At 38.0% G+C, this 23,956-nt stretch overlaps 1 protein-coding gene across 1 annotated transcript in view; it reads left to right on the top strand.

Moving 5' to 3' along the window:
- The window catches only part of VPS16 (VPS16 core subunit of CORVET and HOPS complexes), a 340,863-nt gene that overhangs the window by 79,577 nt on the left and 237,330 nt on the right, over positions 1-23,956 (top strand). Inside the window, exon 10 of the mRNA XM_053698545.1 lies at positions 11,731-11,823. Within this exon, the coding sequence (XP_053554520.1) occupies positions 11,731-11,823 (93 nt within the window). The remainder of the gene's footprint in view (positions 1-11,730; positions 11,824-23,956) is intronic.

Raw genomic sequence — 23,956 nt, 5'->3', positions numbered from 1 at the left:
GTTCTCATTCCAGTCTATATCCTTAAGTATATTTAGAAAATCTGTAGTCTTTTAAATGAGTGGAGAGTTTTTTAACATAGGGTTGTAGAAATCTGTCAACATATTGTGAAAGGTTAGATGTAAGGGAGTTAATACCTGAAATTATAGGTCTATCTGGGGGTTTGGTTGAGGGATTTGTGTATTTTTGGTAAATAGTAAAATATGGGGGTGACAGGAGTAGTTTGTTTTAAAAATTGTAATTCTTTCTCATTAAGGCCTGTAAATTCAGTAAGATAAGTAAAGTAATTGAATCAACAAATTCAGAATTTAAACTAAGAATTAAAGAAACTATAAAATGTACTGATACAAATGTGGTTTATCTGATCCAATGTCCGTGTAATAGGCAGTATTTAGGTCAAACGGGACAACCCCTCAAAGATAGAATAAGACAACATCTGAATAATATTGAAAGAGGCTTTGAGGATCATCAACTATCACTCCATTTCAAAAAAGAACATAATCAAGATACAAAAGGACTATTATATTGGGGTCTTAGAAAAATATCATCTAAAAGAGGGGGTAATATAACTAAAAAACTATTACAGGTAGAAGCTGAACTTATAGTAAATTTTTCCTCTTTAATCCCAAGAGGGCTTAACGCAGAATTATATCTTAATCCCTTTATTTAGCATATAACACTCTCATATATAATATAAGCCTATACATTCATAAACTGTAGCAAGAATTTCTAACATCTAGCTTACACCTAAAATATAAACAGATTTTTTGCACATAATCTCAGGATTCATTAGTTCTCCATGTCTCAATTTCTATATACTCCAGGAAAAACTCTCTCAATTATATTTGTTACATTAGTGCAAAATATAGCACCAATAGAATTCAACTACTATATTACACTGAATTAGATACCCTAACAGGTGCAAATAAGTAATCCACTAAAATAATAAAATAATATATATGTTTAATTGTTGGTTATCAATATAAATTAGAATTAATAAATTTGTATAATGAAGATTATAAAACAACCATTTGATTTAGTTAGGTTTAAGCCAATTTTATATTATGTATATCGTACCTTTAAGAATAGAGAACATTTACTAATGATAATGTGTCTATCAGAGACCAAATTACAATGTGAGCAAACTACCTCTAAGACCTTGCTTTCACATACGGGTCTTACATACGGGTATAAGCAACGCTTGAAAAGGTGAGATCCAATCCACAGAAAATATCTTGATAAAGGCACTTAGAGTGCTGAAACGCGTAGAAGTAATATGTGGATCTATTGCACCTGTCATTGTTTTCTTCAATACGGCTGCAGACTATAGGATGAACCAACTTTACAAGGAACTTGCAAGGCTTAAGGTTGACAAACCACACGGAAACAGCGGAGAAAAAGCCGGGCTACACAAGACAGTGAAGCGGCTGCGAGTACTTCCGCCGTGCAAGGACAACGCCGGCCAGGGAGCGCAGCCAGGTAAGTCTGTCATAAAGCCACAACATTGCATCATACTTACAAGTATACTAATACTTACAGAAGCAAACTGCTATTAACACTGGACATACATATTTGGAGGATAATAACAACTGACTTTGAACACAATCACTGTTTCACGTAACACACAGTTGCACAAATATTATCATCGGATAACTATATACATAAGATCGGATAGAATTACACAGCGATCTTAATATCATATAAGTTGGAACATGCAATAACATAACGTTAAGTTACAGTAACGATCATTTTTTTTCTCTCACAAGGAAAACGGAAATAAGACCAGCATTTATTTATATATTTTACACTTTGCATGTGAAAGGTGTTATAACCGAATTTGGATACAAATTGCACTACTACACTTCAGTCACAACCTAAAACTGGAGAAAAGCCAGTCTTTTTCATATCATCCTTAAAATTGTATCAATGTCTATAGGAGTCTTGTGATGTTTTGATACAATTACCCAAATCACAAATTCACGGCTGTTTCTTTTTAAGAGACTTTTTAATTCTTCACTATTAAGTGTTTTCTTCACTATTAAGTGTCACCCTATAAATAAATCTTCACTATTAGTGTCATTTAAAGTTCTACAGGATGTGGTTTTGAGCATATTGTAAAAATCAGATAAGAGTCTCATATTTGTTACTATCTATGGTTTAGATGAATTTTAGAGAATTGTCTATATCGTTTTACAACAGTTTACTAGTTGTGGCCACAACTTTATTTTATTGAATTTTTATTTATATGTATTTCTCCAACATAGGTGTGTCCGGTCCACGGCGTCATCCTTACTTGTGGGATATTCTCTTCCCCAACAGGAAATGGCAAAGAGCCCAGCAAAGCTGGTCACATGATCCCTCCTAGGCTCCGCCTACCCCAGTCATTCTCTTTGCCGTTGTACAGGCAACATCTCCACGGAGATGGCTTAGAGTTTTTTAGTGTTTAACTGTAGTTTTTATTATTCAATCAAGAGTTTGTTATTTTGAAATAGTGCTGGTATGTACTATTTACTCAGAAACAGAAAAGAGATGAAGATTTCTGTTTGTATGAGGAAAATGATTTTAGCAACCGTCACTAAAATCCATGGCTGTTCCACACAGGACTGTTGAGAGCAATTAACTTCAGTTGGGGGAACAGTGTGCAGTCTCTTGCTGCTTGAGGTATGACACATTCTAACAAGACGATGTAATGCTGGAAGCTGTCATTTTCCCTATGGGATCCGGTAAGCCATGTTTATTACGATCGTAAATAAGGGCTTCACAAGGGCTTATTAAAACTGTAGACTTTTTCTGGGCTAAATCGATTCATTATCAACACATATTTAGCCTTGAGGAATCATTTTATCTGGGTATTTTGATATAATACTATCGGCAGGCACTGTTTTAGACACCTTATTCTTAGGGGCTTTCCCAAAGCATAAGCAGAGCCTCATTTTCGCGCCGGTGTGGCGCACTTGTTTTTGAGAGGCATGGCATGCAGTCGCATGTGAGAGGAGCTCTGATACTTAGAAAAGACTTTCTGAAGGCGTCATTTGGTATCGTATTCCCCTTTGGGCTTGGTTGGGTCTCAGCAAAGCAGATACCAGGGACTGTAAAGGGGTTAAAGTTCAAAACGGCTCCGGTTCCGTTATTTTAAGGGTTAAAGCTTCCAAATTTGGTGTGCAATACTTTTAAGGCTTTAAGACACTGTGGTGAAAATTTGGTGAATTTTGAACAATTCCTTCATGTTTTTTCGCAATTGCAGTAATAAAGTGTGTTCAGTTTAAAATTTAAAGTGACAGTAACGGTTTTATTTTAAAACGTTTTTTGTACTTTGTTATCAAGTTTATGCCTGCTTTAACATGTCCCAGATAGACTGTGTTCTGAATGTGGGGAAGCCAGAATTCCTATTCATTTAAATAAATGTGATTTATGTGATAATGATAATGATGCCCAAGATGATTCCTCAAGTGAGGGGAGTAAGCATGGTACTGCATCATTCCCTCCTTCGTCTACACGAGTCTTGCCCACTCAGGAGGCCCCTAGTACATCTAGCGCGCCAATACTCCTTACTATGCAACAATTAACGGCTGTAATGGATAATTCTGTCTAAAACATTTTAGCCAAAATGAACACTTATCAGCGTAAGCGCGGCTGCTCTGTTTTAGATACTGAAGAGCATGACGACGCTGATATTAATATTTCTGAAGGGCCCCTAACCCAGTCTGATGGGGCCAGGGAGGTTTTGTCTGAGGGAGAAATTACTGATTCAGGGAACATTTCTCAACAGGCTGAACCTGATGTGATTGCATTTAAATTTAAGTTGGAACATCTCCGCATTCTGCTTAAGGAGGTATTATCCACTCTGGATGATTGTGACAAGTTGGTCATCCCAGAGAAACTTTGTAAAATGGACAAGTTCCTAGAGGTGCCGGGGCTCCCAGAAGCTTTTCCTATACCCAAGCGGGTGGCGGACATTGTTAATAAAGAATGGGAAAGGCCCGGTATTCCTTTCGTCCCTCCCCCCATATTTAAAAAATTGTTTCCTATGGTCGACCCCAGAAAGGACTTATGGCAGACAGTCCCCAAGGTCGAGGGAGCGGTTTCCACTTTAAACAAACGCACCACTATACCCATAGAGGATAGTTGTGCTTTCAAAGATCCTATGGATAAAAAATTAGAAGGTTTGCTTAAAAAGATGTTTGTTCAGCAAGGTTACCTTCTACAACCAATTTCATGCATTGTCCCTGTCGCTACAGCCGCATGTTTCTGGTTCGATGATCTGATAAGAGCGGTCGATAGTGATTCTCCTCCTTTGGAGGAGATTATGGACAGAATCAATGCTCTCAAATTGGCTAATTCTTTCACCCTAGACGCCACTTTGCAATTGGCTAGGTTAGCGGCTAAGAATTCTGGGTTTGCTATCGTGGCGCGCAGAGCGCTTTGGTTGAAATCTTGGTCGGCTGATGCGTCTTCCAAGAACAAGCTACTTAACATTCCTTTCAAGGGGAAAACGCTGTTTGGCCCTGACTTGAAAGAGATTATCTCTGATATCACTGGGGGTAAGGGCCATGCCCTTCCTCAGGATCGGCCTTTCAAGGCAAAAAATAAACCTAATTTTCGTCCCTTTCATAGAAACGGACCAGCCCAAGGTGCTACGTCCTCTAAGCAAGAGGGTAATACTTCTCAAGCCAAGCCAGCTTGGAGACCAATGCAAGGCTGGAACAAGGGAAAGCAGGCCAAGAAACCTGCCACTGCTACCAAGACAGCATGAAATGTTGGCCCCCGATCCGGGACCGGATCTGGTGGGGGGCAGACTCTCTCTCTTCGCTCAGGCTTGGGCAAGAGATGTTCTGGATCCTTGGGCGCTAGAAATAGTCTCCCAAGGTTATCTTCTGGAATTCAAGGGACTTCCCCCAAGGGGGAGGTTCCACAGGTCTCAGTTGTCTTCAGACCACATAAAAAGACAGGCATTCTTACATTGTGTAGAAGACCTGTTAAAAATGGGAGTGATTCATCCTGTTCCATTAAGAGAACAAGGGATGGGGTTCTACTCCAATCTGTTCATAGTTCCCAAAAAAGAGGGAACGTTCAGACCAATCTTAGATCTCAAGATCTTAAACAAGTTTCTCAAGGTTCCATCGTTCAAGATGGAAACCATTCGAACTATTCTTCCTTCCATCCAGGAAGGTCAATTCATGACCACGGTGGATTTAAAGGATGCGTATCTACATATTCCTATCCACAAGGAACATCATCGGTTCCTAAGGTTCGCATTCCTGGACAAACATTACCAGTTCGTGGCGCTTCCTTTCGGATTAGCCACTGCTCCAAGGATTTTCACAAAGGTACTAGGGTCCCTTCTAGCTGTGCTAAGACCAAGGGGCATTGCTGTAGTACCTTACTTGGCCGACATTCTGATTCAAGCGTCGTCCCTTCCTCAAGCAAAGGCTCACACGGACATTGTCCTGGCCTTTCTCAGATCTCACGGGTGGAAAGTGAACGTGGAAAAGAGTTCTCTATCCCCGTCAACAAGGGTTCCCTTCTTGGGAACAATAATAGACTCCTTAGAAATGAGGATTTTTCTGACAGAAGCCAGAAAAACAAAGCTTCTAGACTCTTGTCGGATACTTCATTCCGTTCCTCTTCCTTCCATAGCTCAGTGCATGGAAGTGATCGGGTTGATGGTAGCGGCAATGGACATAGTTCCTTTTGCGCGCATTCATCTAAGACCATTACAACTGTGCATGCTCAGTCAGTGGAATGGGGACTATACAGACTTGTCTCCGAAGATACAAGTAAATCAGAGGACCAGAGACTCACTCCGTTGGTGGCTGTCCCTGGACAACCTGTCACAAGGGATGACATTCCGCAGACCAGAGTGGGTCATTGTCACGACCGACGCCAGTCTGATGGGCTGGGGCGCGGTCTGGGGATCCCTGAAAGCTCAGGGTCTTTGGTCTCGGGAAGAATCTCTTCTACCGATAAATATTCTGGAACTGAGAGCGATATTCAATGCTCTCAAGGCTTGGCCTCAGCTAGCGAGGGCCAAGTTCATACGGTTTCAATCAGACAACATGACAACTGTTGCGTACATCAACCATCAGGGGGGAACAAGGAGTTCCCTAGCGATGGAAGAAGTGACCAAAATCATTCTATGGGCGGAGTCTCACTCCTGCCACCTGTCTGCTATCCACATCCCAGGAGTGGAAAATTGGGAAGCGGATTTTCTGAGTCGTCAGACATTGCATCCGGGGGAGTGGGAACTCCATCCGGAAATCTTTGCCCAAGTCACTCAGCTGTGGGGCATTCCAGACATGGATCTGATGGCCTCTCGTCAGAACTTCAAAGTTCCTTGCTACGGGTCCAGATCCAGGGATCCCAAGGCGGCTCTAGTGGATGCACTAGTAGCACCTTGGACCTTCAAACTAGCTTATGTGTTCCCGCCGTTTCCTCTCATCCCCAGGCTGGTAGCCAGGATCAATCAGGAGAGGGCGTCGGTGATCTTGATAGCTCCTGCGTGGCCACGCAGGACTTCGTATGCAGATCTGGTGAATATGTCATCGGCTCCACCTTGGAAGCTACCTTTGAGACGAGACCTTCTTGTTCAGGGTCCGTTCGAACATCCGAATCTGGTTTCACTCCAGCTGACTGCTTGGAGATTGAACGCTTGATTTTATCGAAGCGAGGGTTCTCAGATTCTGTTATTGATACTCTTGTTCAGGCCAGAAAGCCTGTAACTAGAAAGATTTACCACAAAATTTGGAAAAAATATATCTGTTGGTGTGAATCTAAAGGATTCTCTTGGGACAAGGTTAAGATTCCTAGGATTCTATCCTTCCTTCAAGAAGGATTGGAAAAAGGATTATCTGCAAGTTCCCTGAAGGGACAGATTTCTGCCTTGTCGGTGTTACTTCACAAAAGACTGGCTGCTGTGCCAGATGTTCAAGCCTTTGTTCAGGCTCTGGTTAGAATTAAGCCTGTTTACAAACCTTTGACTCCTCCTTGGAGTCTCAATTTAGTTCTTTCAGTTCTTCAGGGGGTTCCGTTTGAACCCTTGCATTCCGTTGATATTAAGTTATTATCTTGGAAAGTTTTGTTTTTAGTTGCAATTTCTTCTGCCAGAAGAGTTTCAGAATTATCTGCTCTGCAGTGTTCTCCTCCTTATCTGGTGTTCCATGCAGATAAGGTGGTTTTACGTACTAAACCTGGTTTTCTTCCAAAAGTTGTTTCTAACAAAAACATTAACCAGGAGATTATCGTACCTTCTCTGTGTCCGAAACCAGTTTCAAAGAAGGAACGTTTGTTGCACAATTTGGATGTTGTTCGCGCTCTAAAATTCTATTTAGATGCTACAAAGGATTTTAGACAAACATCTTCCTTGTTTGTTGTTTATTCTGGTAAAAGGAGAGGTCAAAAAGCAACTTCTACCTCTCTCTCTTTTTGGATTAAAAGCATCATCAGATTGGCTTACGAGACTGCCGGACGGCAGCCTCCCGAAAGAATCACAGCTCATTCCACTAGGGCTGTGGCTTCCACATGGGCCTTCAAGAACGAGGCTTCTGTTGATCAGATATGTAGGGCAGCGACTTGGTCTTCACTGCACACTTTTACCAAATTTTACAAGTTTGATACTTTTGCTTCTTCTGAGGCTATTTTTGGGAGAAAGGTTTTGCAAGCCGTGGTGCCTTCCATTTAGGTGACCTGATTTGCTCCCTCCCTTCATCCGTGTCCTAAAGCTTTGGTATTGGTTCCCACAAGTAAGGATGACGCCGTGGACCGGACACACCTATGTTGGAGAAAACAGAATTTATGTTTACCTGATAAATTACTTTCTCCAACGGTGTGTCCGGTCCACGGCCCGCCCTGGTTTTTTTAATCAGGTCTGATAATTTATTTTCTTTAACTACAGTCACCACGGTACCATATGGTTTCTCCTATGCAAATATTCCTCCTTAACGTCGGTCGAATGACTGGGGTAGGCGGAGCCTAGGAGGGATCATGTGACCAGCTTTGCTGGGCTCTTTGCCATTTCCTGTTGGGGAAGAGAATATCCCACAAGTAAGGATGACGCCGTGGACCGGACACACCGTTGGAGAAAGTAATTTATCAGGTAAACATAAATTCTGTTTTTTATATTGATTAAATCCCATTTATTATCTAAACTGAGTTGTTGGATTAATTATTTGATTCATTATACAAATAGCTTTCATTCTACATATGGGCTTATATACACCCATATATATACTTTGGTAAACAACAATAAATCTTTAATATTTTCTATTGGTCAAAGACTTAATACTTGAAGTAGTCATAGACTGATTATATCATATCCCTCAGCTTCCCAGCGCCTTTCATATATTTGCATTTTTTGATAAACATTTTTGACTAAGTGGAGAGATCTTATATAGAGTATTAATCTGGTTGAACAGTATAAGATTAGTACCTTAATCTTCCATGATCTTGGAGGGGAGATATCCCGTGTGTGTTGCGGTCTGGTTACTCGTGAGTTCACCCCTTGTGACTTCGTCGTCTGACGTCACGGATGACACTTCGGGGGCTCGTCCTCACCCAACCAACCAAATCTGACTGTCAGATTTTCGTAAGGGAAGGGGATCCACTCCTCTACTCCTTGTTGTGACGGAAACTTTCAAGATAATACTGTGTTATCTTCGCCTCCCCTTAGTGCTATGCACGCAGGCTGTATGTTATGTATGTTGCAAATACAGTAGTAAATAGAACAACCCGGGTTGAAAAGAGTCTCAAAGCAGTGGTCAATCCTTTGTTAGTAGAGGGTATATGGTCACTGTATTTAACGCGTTTCATTCTCTGCAAGAGCTTTATCAAGAATCTTGTATTTGCAACAACATACAGCCTGCGTGCATAGCACTAAGTGCAGGCGAAGATCACACAGTATTATCTTGAAAGTTTTCCGTCACAGCAGCGGATCCCCTTCCCTTACGAAAATCTGACAGTCACGAGGGGTGAACTCACGGGGTAACCAGACCGCAACACACACTAGGATATCTCCCCTCCAGGATCATGGAAGATTAAGGTACTAATCTTATACTGTTCAACCGGATTAATACTCTATATGAGAGTTATGTGAAAGTTGTGGAATTTATCTATACATCTCTATACTTTTAGATTTTAACCTTAATGTGTTTAAAAATAATACATTGAGGGAGACGTCCCTAATTTTAGTATAATGTGTTTCTTAGGCAATAAATATTTTAATACATATCACTTACATTTGTACTCTTTATTAACAATATTTTTTTTACAAATTTTCTACACATGTGGATAACCCATTTATATAACCTTTAGAGAAATCTTAAGATTTGAGCGCCCTTACTACCAACCCCTCTTTTTCATATATATATATATATATATATATATATATATATATATATATATATATATACGTTGCATCTTCAGGATGCTGGGCCGAAAGCTACTGTTCCTGAGCTGCAGGCATCTGTCGTCATGGTAACGGAGCACGCTCAGTGCTCCGTTACCATATGAAGACAGATTACCAGATCACTACAGACAGTGACACGGTGGGAAGGAAGGATGGAGGCAGGGGGTGGCACAGTGGCAAAGGGGTGAAGGAGCGGTGGGGCCCTACGCTGCAGTAAATAAAGTTTGGAAGGGAGAGGGAGGGATGGCAAGCTATACAATGACAAAAAGGTTGAATACGAGGGGGGCACCCTATCTAATGATCATAGGGAGTGTGGAGGTAGGGGGCAACATTACACTACAGGAAAAAAAACCTAAGATAGCCAGCACTAGTGGGAGAGTTAAAAAGCTTTTTGGAGGATCAGGGAGGTGGGAGGGTTGAAGAGCGTTCTCTACACTGCATAAAAAAATTAACAAAAACCCTAAACTACATACTGACAGGTTTGGAGAGTGTGGGGGGAAAGAGAGCTGTTTGGGAGTGATTAGGGAGGTGTCAGGTGGGATGGTAATCACTGCAATACTGTTACCCTTACCAAACTACTTCTAATCCCCCCCCCCTAACTCTACTTCAGTTTCTAATTTTTCTATCACTGTTGGCGGCACCCCTATCTCCCCATCACCCCAAGTCCGCTGTCTTGGAGTCGCACTTGACTCAAACCTGTCCGTCATTCCCCACATCCAATTGCTCTCTTCATCCTGCCTCAACCACCTATGGAATGTCTCCAAAATTCATCAGTTTCTTAGCTCTGAAACTACTAAACCGCTAATCCACTCCCTGGTATTTTCCTGACTTGACTACTGTAATAACCTATTAACTGGCCTCCCTCTCTCCCGCCTCTCTCCCCTTCAATCCATCCTAAATGCCTCTGCCAGCCTAATCCACCTCTACTACCGACGGGCTGTTTCTGCTGACCCTCTCTGTTAGTCCCTTCACTGGCTCCCCATTCACATCAGAGTTAAATTCAAAATTCTCATACTGACCTACAAAGCCATCACCAATGCTGCCCCACCCTACCTGTCCTCACTCATCAACAAATATACTCCAGCCCACCCCCTAACATCCAGCAGTGACCTGCTCCTTGCATCCTCTACCATCACTTCATCCCATGCTAGACTACAGGACTTCTCTCATGCAGCACCAACCCTCTGGAATGCACTTCCTCGAACTGTCAGACTTTCCCCTAACCTGTCTTCCTTTAAATGCTCCCTAAAGACCTTTTGGTTCAGGAAAGCTTATCGCCCGACTCTGTAACAAATTAATTTTATTTACCTTACAGTTGCCCTCATCTATCTCCTCACTAATATCATTCTCACCTTTGCAGTCCTCACCTCCTGTTTCCCTTCCTCCTACCCATCTAATTTGTAAGTTCCCACAGGAATAGGGCCCTCAATTGCCCCTTTATTTGTGTGTAAAATGTTGTCTTTTATTGTATTGTTTCTCTGTTGTACTTTTATCTTTGTACCCATGGGCAGCGCTGCGGAATCTGTTGGTGCCTTATAAATAAAGCTGCAATTTAATTACCATAAAGCAATGCTAAAGTCATGCGTGTCTGCTGTTTCTAAATAAAGGAGATTCCAGAGAAGCTTTTACATCCATTTGTGTTATGACTGCACAAGTAGTATGTAAATAATTTCCATGAGAAAACCAAAGTTTGTGGAAAAAGTTAACAATTGTTTTATATAATCACATTTTGTGGCAAAATTATGGCATGAAATGGGCCTAGATCAATAGCTTGGATTGCCTTCTTTAAAGAAATATATAATTTTGAAAGATAAATAAAAAAACGCTAAGTATGCTAAGTTTAAGTTAAAAGGGTTCTTCAAGACATAAAATCTGACCATAAAATAAGACCAATGATCATATAGAAACTAAATTATGAAAATCAGTAGAACATTGATACAATCTCTTCTAGGCATCATTAAAGCGACACTATACCCAAACATTTTCTTTCATAATTAAGGTAGAGAATACAATTTTAAACAACATTCCAATTTACTTCTATTACCTAATTTGCTTCATTCTTTAGATATACTTTAATGAAGAAATAGCAATGCACACGGTGAACCAATCACAGGAGGCATCTATGTGCAGCTACCAATCAACAGCTACTAAGCATATCTAGATATGCGTTTCAGCAAAGAATATCAAGAGAATGAAGCAAATTAGATAATAGAAGTAAATTAGAAAGTTGTTTATAATTGTATGCTCTTTCTAAATCATGAAAGAAAAAAATTGGTTTTCATGTCCCTTTAAGTCAAATCCTATGTTAATAACTTTAACAGACTATGTAAATTCTCTTTGGATGAAGAATCCTATATGGTACCAGAACTTGATGGAATCAGAATTTTCTCTCATTCTACTCATGAATTTCTGCATGAAATACCAAGTATGTACTGAGTAATATATGTGTGTTTGCCTAAAATGTGTCTACAATGTCAACTCAAATGATTACAGGTAAAAAAACAACTTTATCCCAACTACCTGGGGCTGGAAATGGTTTGGATTTTGGAATAATTGTATTTTTGCATATTTAAAATGGGACAGTTTAGAAAGGGGATTTGGACCAAGTTTAAACAACAATATGTTATGTCATTTAGACAATAATTACATGTCATAATACAGCTTATACATGCAACCTCAAGGTAGTTTTAAAACTTTAATACATTTGTATATATAGTACCCTAAGATAGAAAGTGCAGTACGATAACCAGAAAGGTAATATTTGTTGTTTTAAATAAATAAAGGCTAGAATTTGCATTTTAGAACACAAAAACCAGACCAAAGACACAGGTAGAGAAGATTTGTAACTTCCAGGCAGCGAAAAAATAGTAATTTTTGATAATTTTTTTTTTAAAATATTAATTATAAAGTTTGGATTTTCTAATTCTGGATTTGGGGATTTGTACCTGTATATAATATTTTCAATATAATTATAATAATTATAATTATTTTCAATGCTTGTTTTTCTTATTTTGTTAAATATCTTTCTAAATACATTTTTTTCAGAATTTGGCAAAAAAATAAATGTACTGTTAAAGGGATATTAAACCCATTTTTTTTCTTTCATGATTCAAAAAGAGCATGCTTTTTTAAGCAACTTCCTAATTTACTCCTATTATCAATTTTTTTCTTTGTTCTCTTGCTATCTTTATTTAAAAAGAAGGAATGTAAAGCATAGGAGCCAGCCCATTTTAGGTTCTGAATCATGAAAGAAAAAAATTGTGTTTAAAACTAAGTTTTATCATATTGAATCATGGTAAAAAGTCAGTAATTTTTTTATATAATATTCATCAACTTATGTAACATACTCCAGTGCAAGCTCAATTTAATCACGTGTATCATACTTTTAAGGAAGTACATTTTTCTATTTACTGTAACTTTTGTATTGTATGTATTGCATCACTTACACAATATTTCTTCCTTAAGGTGGTCAGAGTCCACGATTCCTTACTGTTGGGAATTCATCACCTGGCCCCAAGAACCCGGTCTAACTCCTTTTTAATACATTCCCAAAGATTAAATGTAAACTACATTTGTATTTATTAACCCTCATGATACATTGTGTTAAACAGTTAATTCTGGCAAATTGGAAAAATTAAGCTTACCTTCAACCTCTATATGGAGTGAAAGGGTCTAGTTTGTAGATAATGAAACTTTTCTAATTGCAATAAACATATTAACGAATATTTAAATGTTTTTTATTTGGGATAAATACCAGTCTAAACATGGGTAGAGATATTTTGTGTTCTTCTTGTATTATATTGATGAGAGTTTAGCCATCTTGATATACTTGATCTTCTACAGCTTCAATTTCAAGGGAGATGAAACCCAAATTATTTTCTTTCATGATTCAGATAAAGAATACAATTTTAAAAATGTTTTCTATTTTCTTCTGTCATCAAATTTGTGTCATCCTTATATTATTCTTTGTGAAGAGATATCTAGATAGGTAGTGTGTATGTCTAGAGAACTACATGACAGGAGATAATGATGTATAGTGCTCTTGCTAATATATAACATTGTTGCAAAACTGCTGCCATATAATGCTGAAGACACATTCACACTCCCGAACTTCCCTTTCTGCTTTTTAACAAAGGATAACAAGAAAATGACAATTGATGATAGAAGTAACTTGGAAAGTTGTTTAAAAAATTTTTTTTTTTCTCCCCAGTTATACAAAGAATTGGTCAAAATTTTATTTATGTCTCCCAGTGGCACGGTTCAAAAAACAATCTCTGCTTCTGGTTGTGTTTTATATCATTTATATGGGGATTCCCTTTTTTTTTTTTTTTTTTGTTTCACTTTCACTTTCACGGACACACCGTTATCCCAGGAGACAACGGAGATCTCAGAGCAGGAAATATGTTTAGGATCTAAAAATGTAATCAATCTATCATCTGTTAAACTGACTCAAAATCAGATAAAAGTGCTATCTTTGGGATTAAATTTTGCACCAAGTTCACATTTTGATTTGTTCCAAACCATTGTTGACATTAATAAATTTGTGCGATCACTTACCCTTAAGAAATATTTTTTTGAAACAATGGGTAACAATGATGCCTTGGATACATCTGAGGATAGTAATCAAAATGAGGAGGTAGTACAGGATGATAGGATTCTATCTTTTGTTGATATATGTGCTGAAATGGATCTAACAGATCTACAGAGGGAAGCAGGTGGTGATATCCACAACTTAAAGAGTACTGATATTCCTCTAAAGAAGTTTAAAAGTAGATCTGATTTCTATCCGAGACATATTAGAAACAACAGTATAGAAATTTTCCATAAAACAGTTGAGAAGGAAGTGACAGAACTATACAAAAGAAAGGTGGACAAATGTGAAACCTTCAAAAATGACAATATGAGCAAACATGACAGGATTGCGATTAAACAACTTAAGAATAATTCATCTATTGTAATACGTAATTCTGATAAGGGGGGAAATGTTGTTGTCCTTAACAGAACTGATTATGTAAAAGAGGCCTTTCGACAGTTACAGGACGAGGAGGTTTATGAGAAACTCCCCTTTAATCCTACTTTTAGGTACAGGAGGATACTTCATGATCTTTTGGATTGGGCGGTTATGATTGGTGCTATAACTAAGTCAAATTTTGAGTTTTTGTTGGTTGAACACTCTATTGTACCAATCTTCCATTACCTCCCAAAGATCCACAAGAGTATGACCTCGCCCCCAGGACGCCCCATAGTTGCGGGCATAGGTTCATTGAATGAACCTTTAAGTGCCATGATAGACACTTTACTACAACCTATTGTATTGAGCCTTAGGAGCTATATCAGGGACACGACAGAATTCATTAAACAGATTGAGCAAGTGGAATGGTTGGATGATCATAGTATTGTCACCATTGATGTTGTGTCCCTCTATACCTCCATCCCTCATGACAAAGGTATTGAGGCTATACAATCATGTTTAGAGATGTTCACAGATTATGATGCTAATCTCACAGAATTCATTTTGAAATCTATTGAATTTTTGCTTTCACATAACTTTTTTCTATTTGAGGGGGATTACTATCGCCAAAGACAGGGGACAGCAATGGGAGCTAAATTTGCCCCCACATATGCCAACCTATTTTTAGGTTGGTGGGAGCTGTCCCGTGTCTTTGGTGACGGTAATCCCTTCAAAGAAAGAATAGCGTATTACGGCCGTTACATAGACGACCTTGTGTTTATATTTAAAGGCGATGATTCGATGGTAGATGACTTTTTTTAATTATCTATCTGACAATCACCAGAACCTGCGGTTCACTATGAACACGAGTAGAAAGGAAATGCCTTTCCTTGATGTGCTAATAAAGCCTAATATTGACACACATAGCATCGAAGTAGAGTTATACAGGAAGGAGAGTGCAGGAAACACCCTTCTGATGGCTAAATCTAACCATCCAAGACATGTGATAAGGGCCATACCAAAAGGCCAGTACATGAGGACAAAAAGAAACTGTAGCACTACAGAGGCATATGAGTTACATTCAGAGAAAACTACAGAACGTTTTTTAGAGAGGGGATACAAAATACAGGATTTAAAAGAGGCCAAGAAACAAGTGGATTCTATGGCTAGACAAGAGATGATTAAAGGCAAATTGAAGGAAAAGATTGATTACCAGCAGAGACCCGTGTTCATCACAATGTATAGCAAAGAGTACAATGACATTTGTCAAATTATTAAACAGTCCCTCCCTATTCTTAGTGTTGATGAGACTATGGATAAGATCATAGAGGGAGGATGTAAATATGTGACACGTAAATCGAGAACATTGGCCAACATTCTTTCCCCATCAATGCTTCCCACAAACAATACAGATAATTGGCTTACACCTAAAAAAGGCTTTTTTCACTGTGGAAGCAGAAAATGTACATCATGTTCATATGCCACATTAGGTGATACCTTTAAATCTACAGGTGATGATAAGTCTTTCAAAATTAAGGAGTACATAAATTGTAATACTTCGTACGTGATATACTTACTCACGTGCAAACTTTGTAACATAAAGTATGTTGGTCAAACGACCAGAACCCTGAAAACTAGAATCTTGGAGCATTTGAGGTCAATTGGAGATGAGAATTCAGATACTCCAGTTGCCCTGCATTTTAAGAATGAACATAATGGAAATAAAAGTCTACTAAGCTTTCAGGGTATACAACATGTTAGGAGACCCAAAAGGGGAGGAAACAGACTTAAAATTCTAAGTCAAAAGGAAGTATACTGGATTTTCCAGCTAAATACAAGGGTCCCAAATGGACTTAATTCTGATTGGGATATCAAACTTTATGTAGAATAGTTAGACTAAGGTTATAATGTGTAATTCACATATATTCACATTTCATCGGAATGCACTATAAATTTTGATATGTATCCTTTCCCACTATATCCATATAATTTTTAAAGAATATTTAGAGATATTTGGGTAGTTTCAGTATATTCAATTACTCCATGGACTCTAATAAAAATCCCCCTCTTATGATAGGTTGATAGATATGAATATTTCAATTTCTTTTTCATAATGGTGTAATAAATGTATAATGGAACTGTTTTCATATGAATATAGAATATGGTAGTGTTTGGTAATAAATATGGTGGATTAAATTGATTAGGAAAATGCTGTCAGTAATTATGGTTGAGTCCTATATATTAGTTTAGAATATTGTATTGAAATCAGATTTGATAGTAAATAGGATTTGACAGCTTGAAATGAAAATATTTCTGTCTAACTCACTACAAATATGTAAATATGCTTATCTGTTAGAAATCACACAAAACATGTATTGAATAAAGATTGCCCTCCTTTTTTCTGATTCACCTGAGCCAATGCTCTGCACCTGTAATGGGAGTGGTTAACACCTTTATTAAGGATGAGTTTTCAGGTGTTGGTATAGGTCACTGATGAAGTGAGAACTATGAAACGCGTTTGACCTTGTCACCTTGTTGGCGTGTATGCCTTTTATGTATTTTTCAAATAAAGGAGCTTTATATTTTTAAGCCTCAGCCTGGCGGTACTTTATTTACTTTTACCCTTTTCTACTAACCCTTTTTGAGTGCGAGGATTCCGGTTGTTCTTCACTTTCACCCTATGCACTTTTATTCGAGATGCAGGTTGAGTATTTATCACCCTATTATCTTACACCGTTATATAAGGAATGTAACTTTTTCACATTGATTTTTAACACTCATGGAATTTTACGGGCACTTAAAGGACTATTCTCTGTCCCCTCCCTTCACATTTTTGCACCTTCTGTGTGCACGGTGTTTAGTCATAACCGTGCTCTTATTGATATATAATTTTTGCACTTTATGTACGTCTATAACACTTATGGATAATCTCTTCACACTTAGGATTTTTTTTTTTTTTTGTGTCTTTTCTCTCCTTATCACTTTATATATATGTGTTTTCTGCACGGGATATCACTTTTTCTTGCTCTTTTGCATAAGGCAAGTATTTTTCCCACTTTATGTGTATTTAATATTTATGGACACTTGTGGTAGTTCAGACCTTTTTTTTCTTCTTCTTTTTTTCTTTCTTCTTCTCCCCTCTCTGTGTTCCTCTTTTCTCTTTTTTTATTCCAAGGGTTTATATGGTGCATTTTTTAATAGAGGATGACCCTTAAGTTAGTATCATGGAATGTGGGGGGTATTAACTCTCCAATAAAAAGACAAATGATACTCTCTCATCTACGGCAGCTTAAGAATGACATAGCGTTCCTGCAGGAGACGCATTTATCGGATAAGGAACATGATAAATTATGTAAAAATTGGGTGGGATCCATAACTTATGTTTCTTATACAAATGCAAGTAGAGGTATAGCAGTCCTCTTCGGTAAGCGACTCCAGATTGAGATTGTTAAAACTATTAAAGATTCAGAGGGTAGGTATTTGATATTACAGATAAAGTCAAAGGGGAAGATATGGGTCCTGTGTAACATTTATGCACCCAATAAGAAAGATATGGGATTTTGGACAGGTCTCCTCCAAGCACTAGTGCCGTTTCAAGGTCAGGATATAGTAGTGGGGGGTGATTTTAATCTGACCCCAAATCCTGCGTGTGATAGATATCGAACGCCCGGGTATGTACAAAAGTCCACTCTCAAAAATAAGGGGAAATTTGAGGGGAGAATTTTTAAAAAATTCCAAGATGTGCTCCAATTAGTAGATATTTGGAGACTTCGTAATCCGGATGGTAAAGATTATACCTGTGCCTCTAGAGCAGCTCCAGTTCTTTCTAGGATTGATTTATTTCTTGTATCGAATTCCTTGGTCTCTAGGGTAGCTAAGGATAAAATACATAATGTCATTATTTCCGATCATGCCCCAATTGAAATATCTCTATTGGAAGGCTATCAGTATAGCAATAGGAACACATTAAGGTTTCCATATTATTTATATACGTCTGAAAATTTTAAATTTTTTTTGGCACAGTCATGGAATGATTATTATACAGACAATATGGCTCATCTTGGAAACATAGGAGTTTTCTGGGGGGCAGCTAAAGCTGTACTAGCTGGTAATATATTAGCCTATGATGCTAATATACGCAAAAAGGCAGGGCTGAAACTTCAACAACTCCAGGAAAAAGTCATGTCTGATTACCAAACCTATTGTAGAAGGTCCACGGCTAGCACTAGAGAAATATATCATGCGAGTAAGGAAGAATTAGATGTCTATCTTAAACAGCAAGCAGTAAATACATTATTAAAAAGAGATAGTCATTATTATAGATTCGGAAATAGATCAGGAAAACTTCTGGCTTCTTTGACCAAAAATCGGACAACAGGAAAAAATATTGCGGCCATTAGATACAAGAATGCTATATTTAAATCCCCAGAGACTATTTGCAGAGTACTACACGGAGTTGTATTCTAAACAAGCAAACTCATCAGTTTCCTCTCTCCAAGATTTTTGGGCAATGGTAACATTACCTCAAATTGCCCAGGAACAATTAGAAACTTTAAATAATCCTATCTCGAAGGAAGAAATTGAAAGGACTATCAAATCACTAGCAAATAGTAAAGCGGCGGGCCCTGATGGACTCCCCATTGAATTTTATAAATTACTTAAAGATCAGGTATCGTCGGTTCTTTCTAGGCTATATCAAGATTTCTCAACTGAAGGGAATCATCCAGAACAAAATTTTATCAGTGCGTTTTATCTCGTTAATTCCAAAGGTTGGGAAAGATCAGGCACTACCATAGTCTTATAGACCTATATCACTACTTAATTCTGATTATAAAATATTCATGAAAGTACTGGCAGAGCGTTTAAAGATGATATTGCCTACCCTTGTACACACTGACCAAACTGGTTTTATGAAGGGTAGGACTTCAGTGACAAATCTAAGGAGAGTATTACATGCAATTTCACACTATTGGCTACGTTCAAGGGAGAGAGGGGTTGGGGCTCTGTCGGAGGCCTTCCTGCTGTCTTTGGACGCAGAGAAGGCCTTCGATAGAGTCGAATGGGATTACCTATTCTCTACATTGCAAAATTATGGAATAACAGGCAACTTTCTAGCATCAATTCGTAATGTTTATCATAATCCGATTGCTCATATTTTTGTTAATGGGGTATTCTCTCCCACAGTATATCTTCAAAGAGGAACAAGACAGGGCTGCCCGCTCTCGCCACTTCTTTTTAACTTGGCCTTGGAACCCTTGGCTATAAAATTGCGAGCTAGTTTTCCAGGTATGAATATTAAGGGAGAGGCCATTCATCTGGCATTGTATGCAGATGATATGTTGTTATTTGTTGAAAATCCAAACTTGCATATCTCTAAAATTTTACAATTAATATCGGAATTTGGGTCTTACTCGGGTTATAAAATTAATACGGGTAAGTCAGAGATTTTATGGTTGCATAAAATTAAAAAGAATAACTTTCACTATCCCTTTAAAGAAATTGATTCTTCACTTACGTATCTGGGTATAAAAATACCAAGCAATCCTAACTTAATATATGAATTAAATATTATGGAGCATTGTTCGGAAGTAATCTCGCTTTTAGAACATTGGAAAAATCTCCCCCTTACATTAGCAGGAAGGATAGCATTGATAAAAATGGTGGCGCTTCCTAAAATTTTATATCCTTTACTAATGCTTCCTTGTCTTATAACAAAAAGCGATTTAAATAGGTTAAACCGAGCAATAGCAATGTTCCTTTGGAAAGGAAAGAAGTCTCGAATTGCTCTTGGGAAGTTATATGCCAGTTATTCAAGGGGAGGTCTTGGATTACCCAACTTTAAACTTTATAATTGGGCTGCATTGGCACGAATAGTATTAGATTGGCAATTAAACACATATCACTTCGGTGAAAAAGCTTTGGAAAAAGCAGCATTGGGAGAATGGAACCTTTCGGTTTTACCCTTTATCTCTTATAAAGACATTCCAAAACAAATTCAGTCGCATATACTTTACGGGGATGCTCTTCGAGCCTGGCATTCAATTCATAAATTTCTAAAGGGTCCGGTGATATCGCCCAGATCTATCCCGGTCTTAAATAACATTTATTTTCCAGCAGGAATGGACTCAGGAGCGTTTCGGTCATGGGAAGCGAAGGGGCTAAAAACGTTAGGAGATATGGTGGACCCTTTAAGTAAAAAGATTTATTCGTTTCAGATATTACAAAATAGATTTGATATTCCAAATACGCAATTCTTTGCTTTTCTGCAAGCTCGACATTATGTCTCAAGTATGATAGAGAAAAACACCCAATTTTGGGATCCTTCGTTTTTTGATCTTCCTCAAAAGAAATTTTTAATTGGCTCATTTTCACTATCAGGAATTTATCAAACGATGAATAATAGGGAAGAATTGATAGTTATGGATAAAATACTGGGTAGATGGAAAACAGATATTAGGGTGGATCTGGGACAAGCCTGGATTACGGACAGTTTGCAAATAGCGAAGAAAGCAACCTTGTCTGTGGTTCTTAGAGAATCACAGACAAGAATGTTACATCGTGATTATATAACTCCGCGTAGGCTATCAAAATGGAATCCAAGTAGTATAAATGTTTGTATAAAATGTGGTTGGAGGAATGCAAACTTTATGCATCATTTTTTAACCTGTCCCAAGATATATCCCTTTTGGCAAAAAGTCCGATACTGGATTAAACAATACTTTAAAATCGATATTGAATTAGGAACTCCTCAAATATGTTTTTTACGATGGGATAGAGTGAAAATCGAAAACCAACTGCTCTTAACAATGATCATCTTGAAAGCCCGTAAATGTATTTTGGATCTTTGGACAGTTAAGACTACCCCCACTATCTCACAATTAAAAAACAGACTAATAAAACAACTATTTGTTGAACAACAGGATGTTAAATCGGATGTTTTAAATAGATTAGAGGGCTTTCTTAGGAAATGGAAACCATATATTATAACCTTGGAAATTTCAGTACAAAATCAAGTCATAAAACCTTTTGCTCAGACTGAAATAATATTAGCTTCTAGATTGAGGGGAGAGTGGGGAAGTTTAGAAGATCTTTAATACTTGGTGGTGGATGCACACATTCACGTAGGTATGGTGAAGGGTTTCTAGATTTCACAAAGTTATGTATTTTTTTTTTTTTATTATTATTATTTTGTTTGGTTTTGTAGAATAATGTATGCAGCGATAAGATAAAATAGCCTTTCTTGAGGATAACAAGATAAAATGAAGTTGGTAACACTGGGCTAGAATGAAATGTAATATAGTACTTATTAAGATAAGAAAAGTGTTAACGGCTGATAAAATCATGTGGTTATGTTAATAGTTAAAATGGTAACGTTTATTGGATATTTAGCAAGAAATGCTTCTCTTTATGCTTGTGTAACATGTTTATTATTAATTAATAAAATTTGGAAATTTAAAAAAAAAAAAAAAATTTGTATGTTTAAGAATCAGGAAGGAACATTTTTCGGTTTTCTTTCTGTGGCTGTGGTTCCTGGTAAATAGGTGCCTGCCTTTCCTCCCCACCCCTCCCATTTTTTTGTGGACTCCACAGCTTGGGTATTAATAAGTTCCAAACAGTAAGGAATTGTGGACTTTCACCACCTTAAGAAAGAAAACATAACGTATTCTTATCGAATAAATTCCTTTCTTTCTTGGTGGTGAGTGTTCACAAATCCACCTAATTTCTTTCATGTAATTGGCAAGAGTCTATGAGCTAGTGACGTATGGGATATACAATCCTACCAGGAGGGGCAAAGTTTCCCAAACCTCAAAATGCCTATAAATACACCCATCACCACACCCACAATTCAGTTTTACAAACTTTGCCTCCTATGGAGGTGGTGAAGTAAGTTTGTGCTAAGATTTCTACGTTGACATGCGCTTCTCAGCATTTTGAAGTACAGCGAAAGTCAGAGGGACGTGGAGAGTATTACCTATTGAATGCAATGATTTTCCTAACGGGGGTCTTTTTCATAGGTTCTCTGTTATTGGTCGTAGAGATTCATCTCATACCTCCCTTTTCAGATCGACGATACACTCTCATATACCATTACCTCTACTGATAACTGTTTCAGTACTGGTTTTCATTTTATTTGTGATGCCATTTTTGATATTATCAAAATTGATGTTAGGTCCATGTATTTAGCTATTTTAGCTAGAAGAGCCTTGTGGCTTAAATCTTGGAATGCTGACACGACATCTAAGTCTAGATTGCTATCTCTTTCTTTCCAAGGTAATAATTTATTTGGTTCTCAGTTGGATTCTATTATTTCAACTGTTACTGGGGTGAAAGGAGTTTTTTTGCCTCAGGATAAAAAAACCTAAGGGTAAATCTAAGGCTAATCGTTTTCGTTCCTTTCGTCAAAATAGGGAACAAAAACCTAATCCTTCCCCCAAGAAATCTGTTTCCAATTGGAAGCCTTCCTCAAATTGGAATAAATCTAAGCCTTTTAAGAAACCAAAGTCAGCCCCTAAGTCCGCATGAAGGTGCGGCCCTCATTCCAGCTCAGCTGGTAGGGGGCAGATTAAGGTTTTTCAAGGATGTTTGGGCAAATTTTGTCCAAAATCATTGGATTCAGAGCATTGTCTCTCAGGGGTACCGAATAGGATTTAGAGAAGATTTTTTTCTCTCACGCATCCCAGTGAATCCAGTAAAAGCTCAGGCTTTTCTGAAGTGTGTTTCAGATCTGGAGGTTACAGGGGTTATCATGCCGGTTCCCATTCAGGAACATGGCCTGGGGTTTTATTCAAATCTATTCATTGTCCCGAAGAAAGAAAATTCATTCAGACCAGTTCTGGATCTGAAAATTTTGAATCGTTATGTAAGAGTACCAACTTTCAAGATGGTGACTATAAGGACTATTCTGCCTTTTGTTCAGCAAGGACATTATATGTCTACAATAGACTTGCAGGATGCTTACCTTCATATTCCGATTCATTCAGAACATTATCAGTTCCTGAGATTCTCTTTTCTAGACAAGCATTACCAATTTGTTGCTCTTCCATTTGGCCTAGCAACAGCTCCAAGAATCTTTTCAAAGGTTCTGGGTGCTCTACTCTCTGTAATCAGAGAACAGGGTATTGCAGTGTTTGACGATATCTTGGTACTAGCTTAGTCTTTACGTTCTGCAGAATCTCACACGGATCAACTTGTGTTGTTTCTTCGAAAACATGGTTGGAGGATCAATTTACCAAAAATTTTTTTGATTCCTCAGAAGGGGGTCACCTTTTTAGGTTTCCAGATAGATTCAGTGTCCATGACTCTGTCTCTAACAGACAAGAGACATTTGAAATTGGTTGCAGCATGTCGGCACCTTCAGTCTCAGTCATTCCCTTCAGTGGCTATGTGCATGGAAGTTTTAGGCCTCATGACTGCAGCATCGGATGCAATTCCTTTTGCTCATTTTCACATGAGACCTCTCCAGCTTCGCATGCTGAATCAATGGTGCCGGGATTATACAAAGATATCACAATTAATATCCTTAAATCCTAATGTTCGACACTCGCTGACGTGGTGGATAAATCACCAGCGTTTAGTTCTAGGGGCCTCTTTTGTTCGGCCAACCTGG

The sequence above is a fragment of the Bombina bombina genome, chromosome 1 (assembly GCF_027579735.1).
Source record: "Bombina bombina isolate aBomBom1 chromosome 1, aBomBom1.pri, whole genome shotgun sequence".
NCBI lineage: Eukaryota > Metazoa > Chordata > Amphibia > Anura > Bombinatoridae > Bombina > Bombina bombina.
Note: the sequence above shows the minus strand (reverse complement) of the source record. Positions and strands in the feature narration are given on the sequence as shown.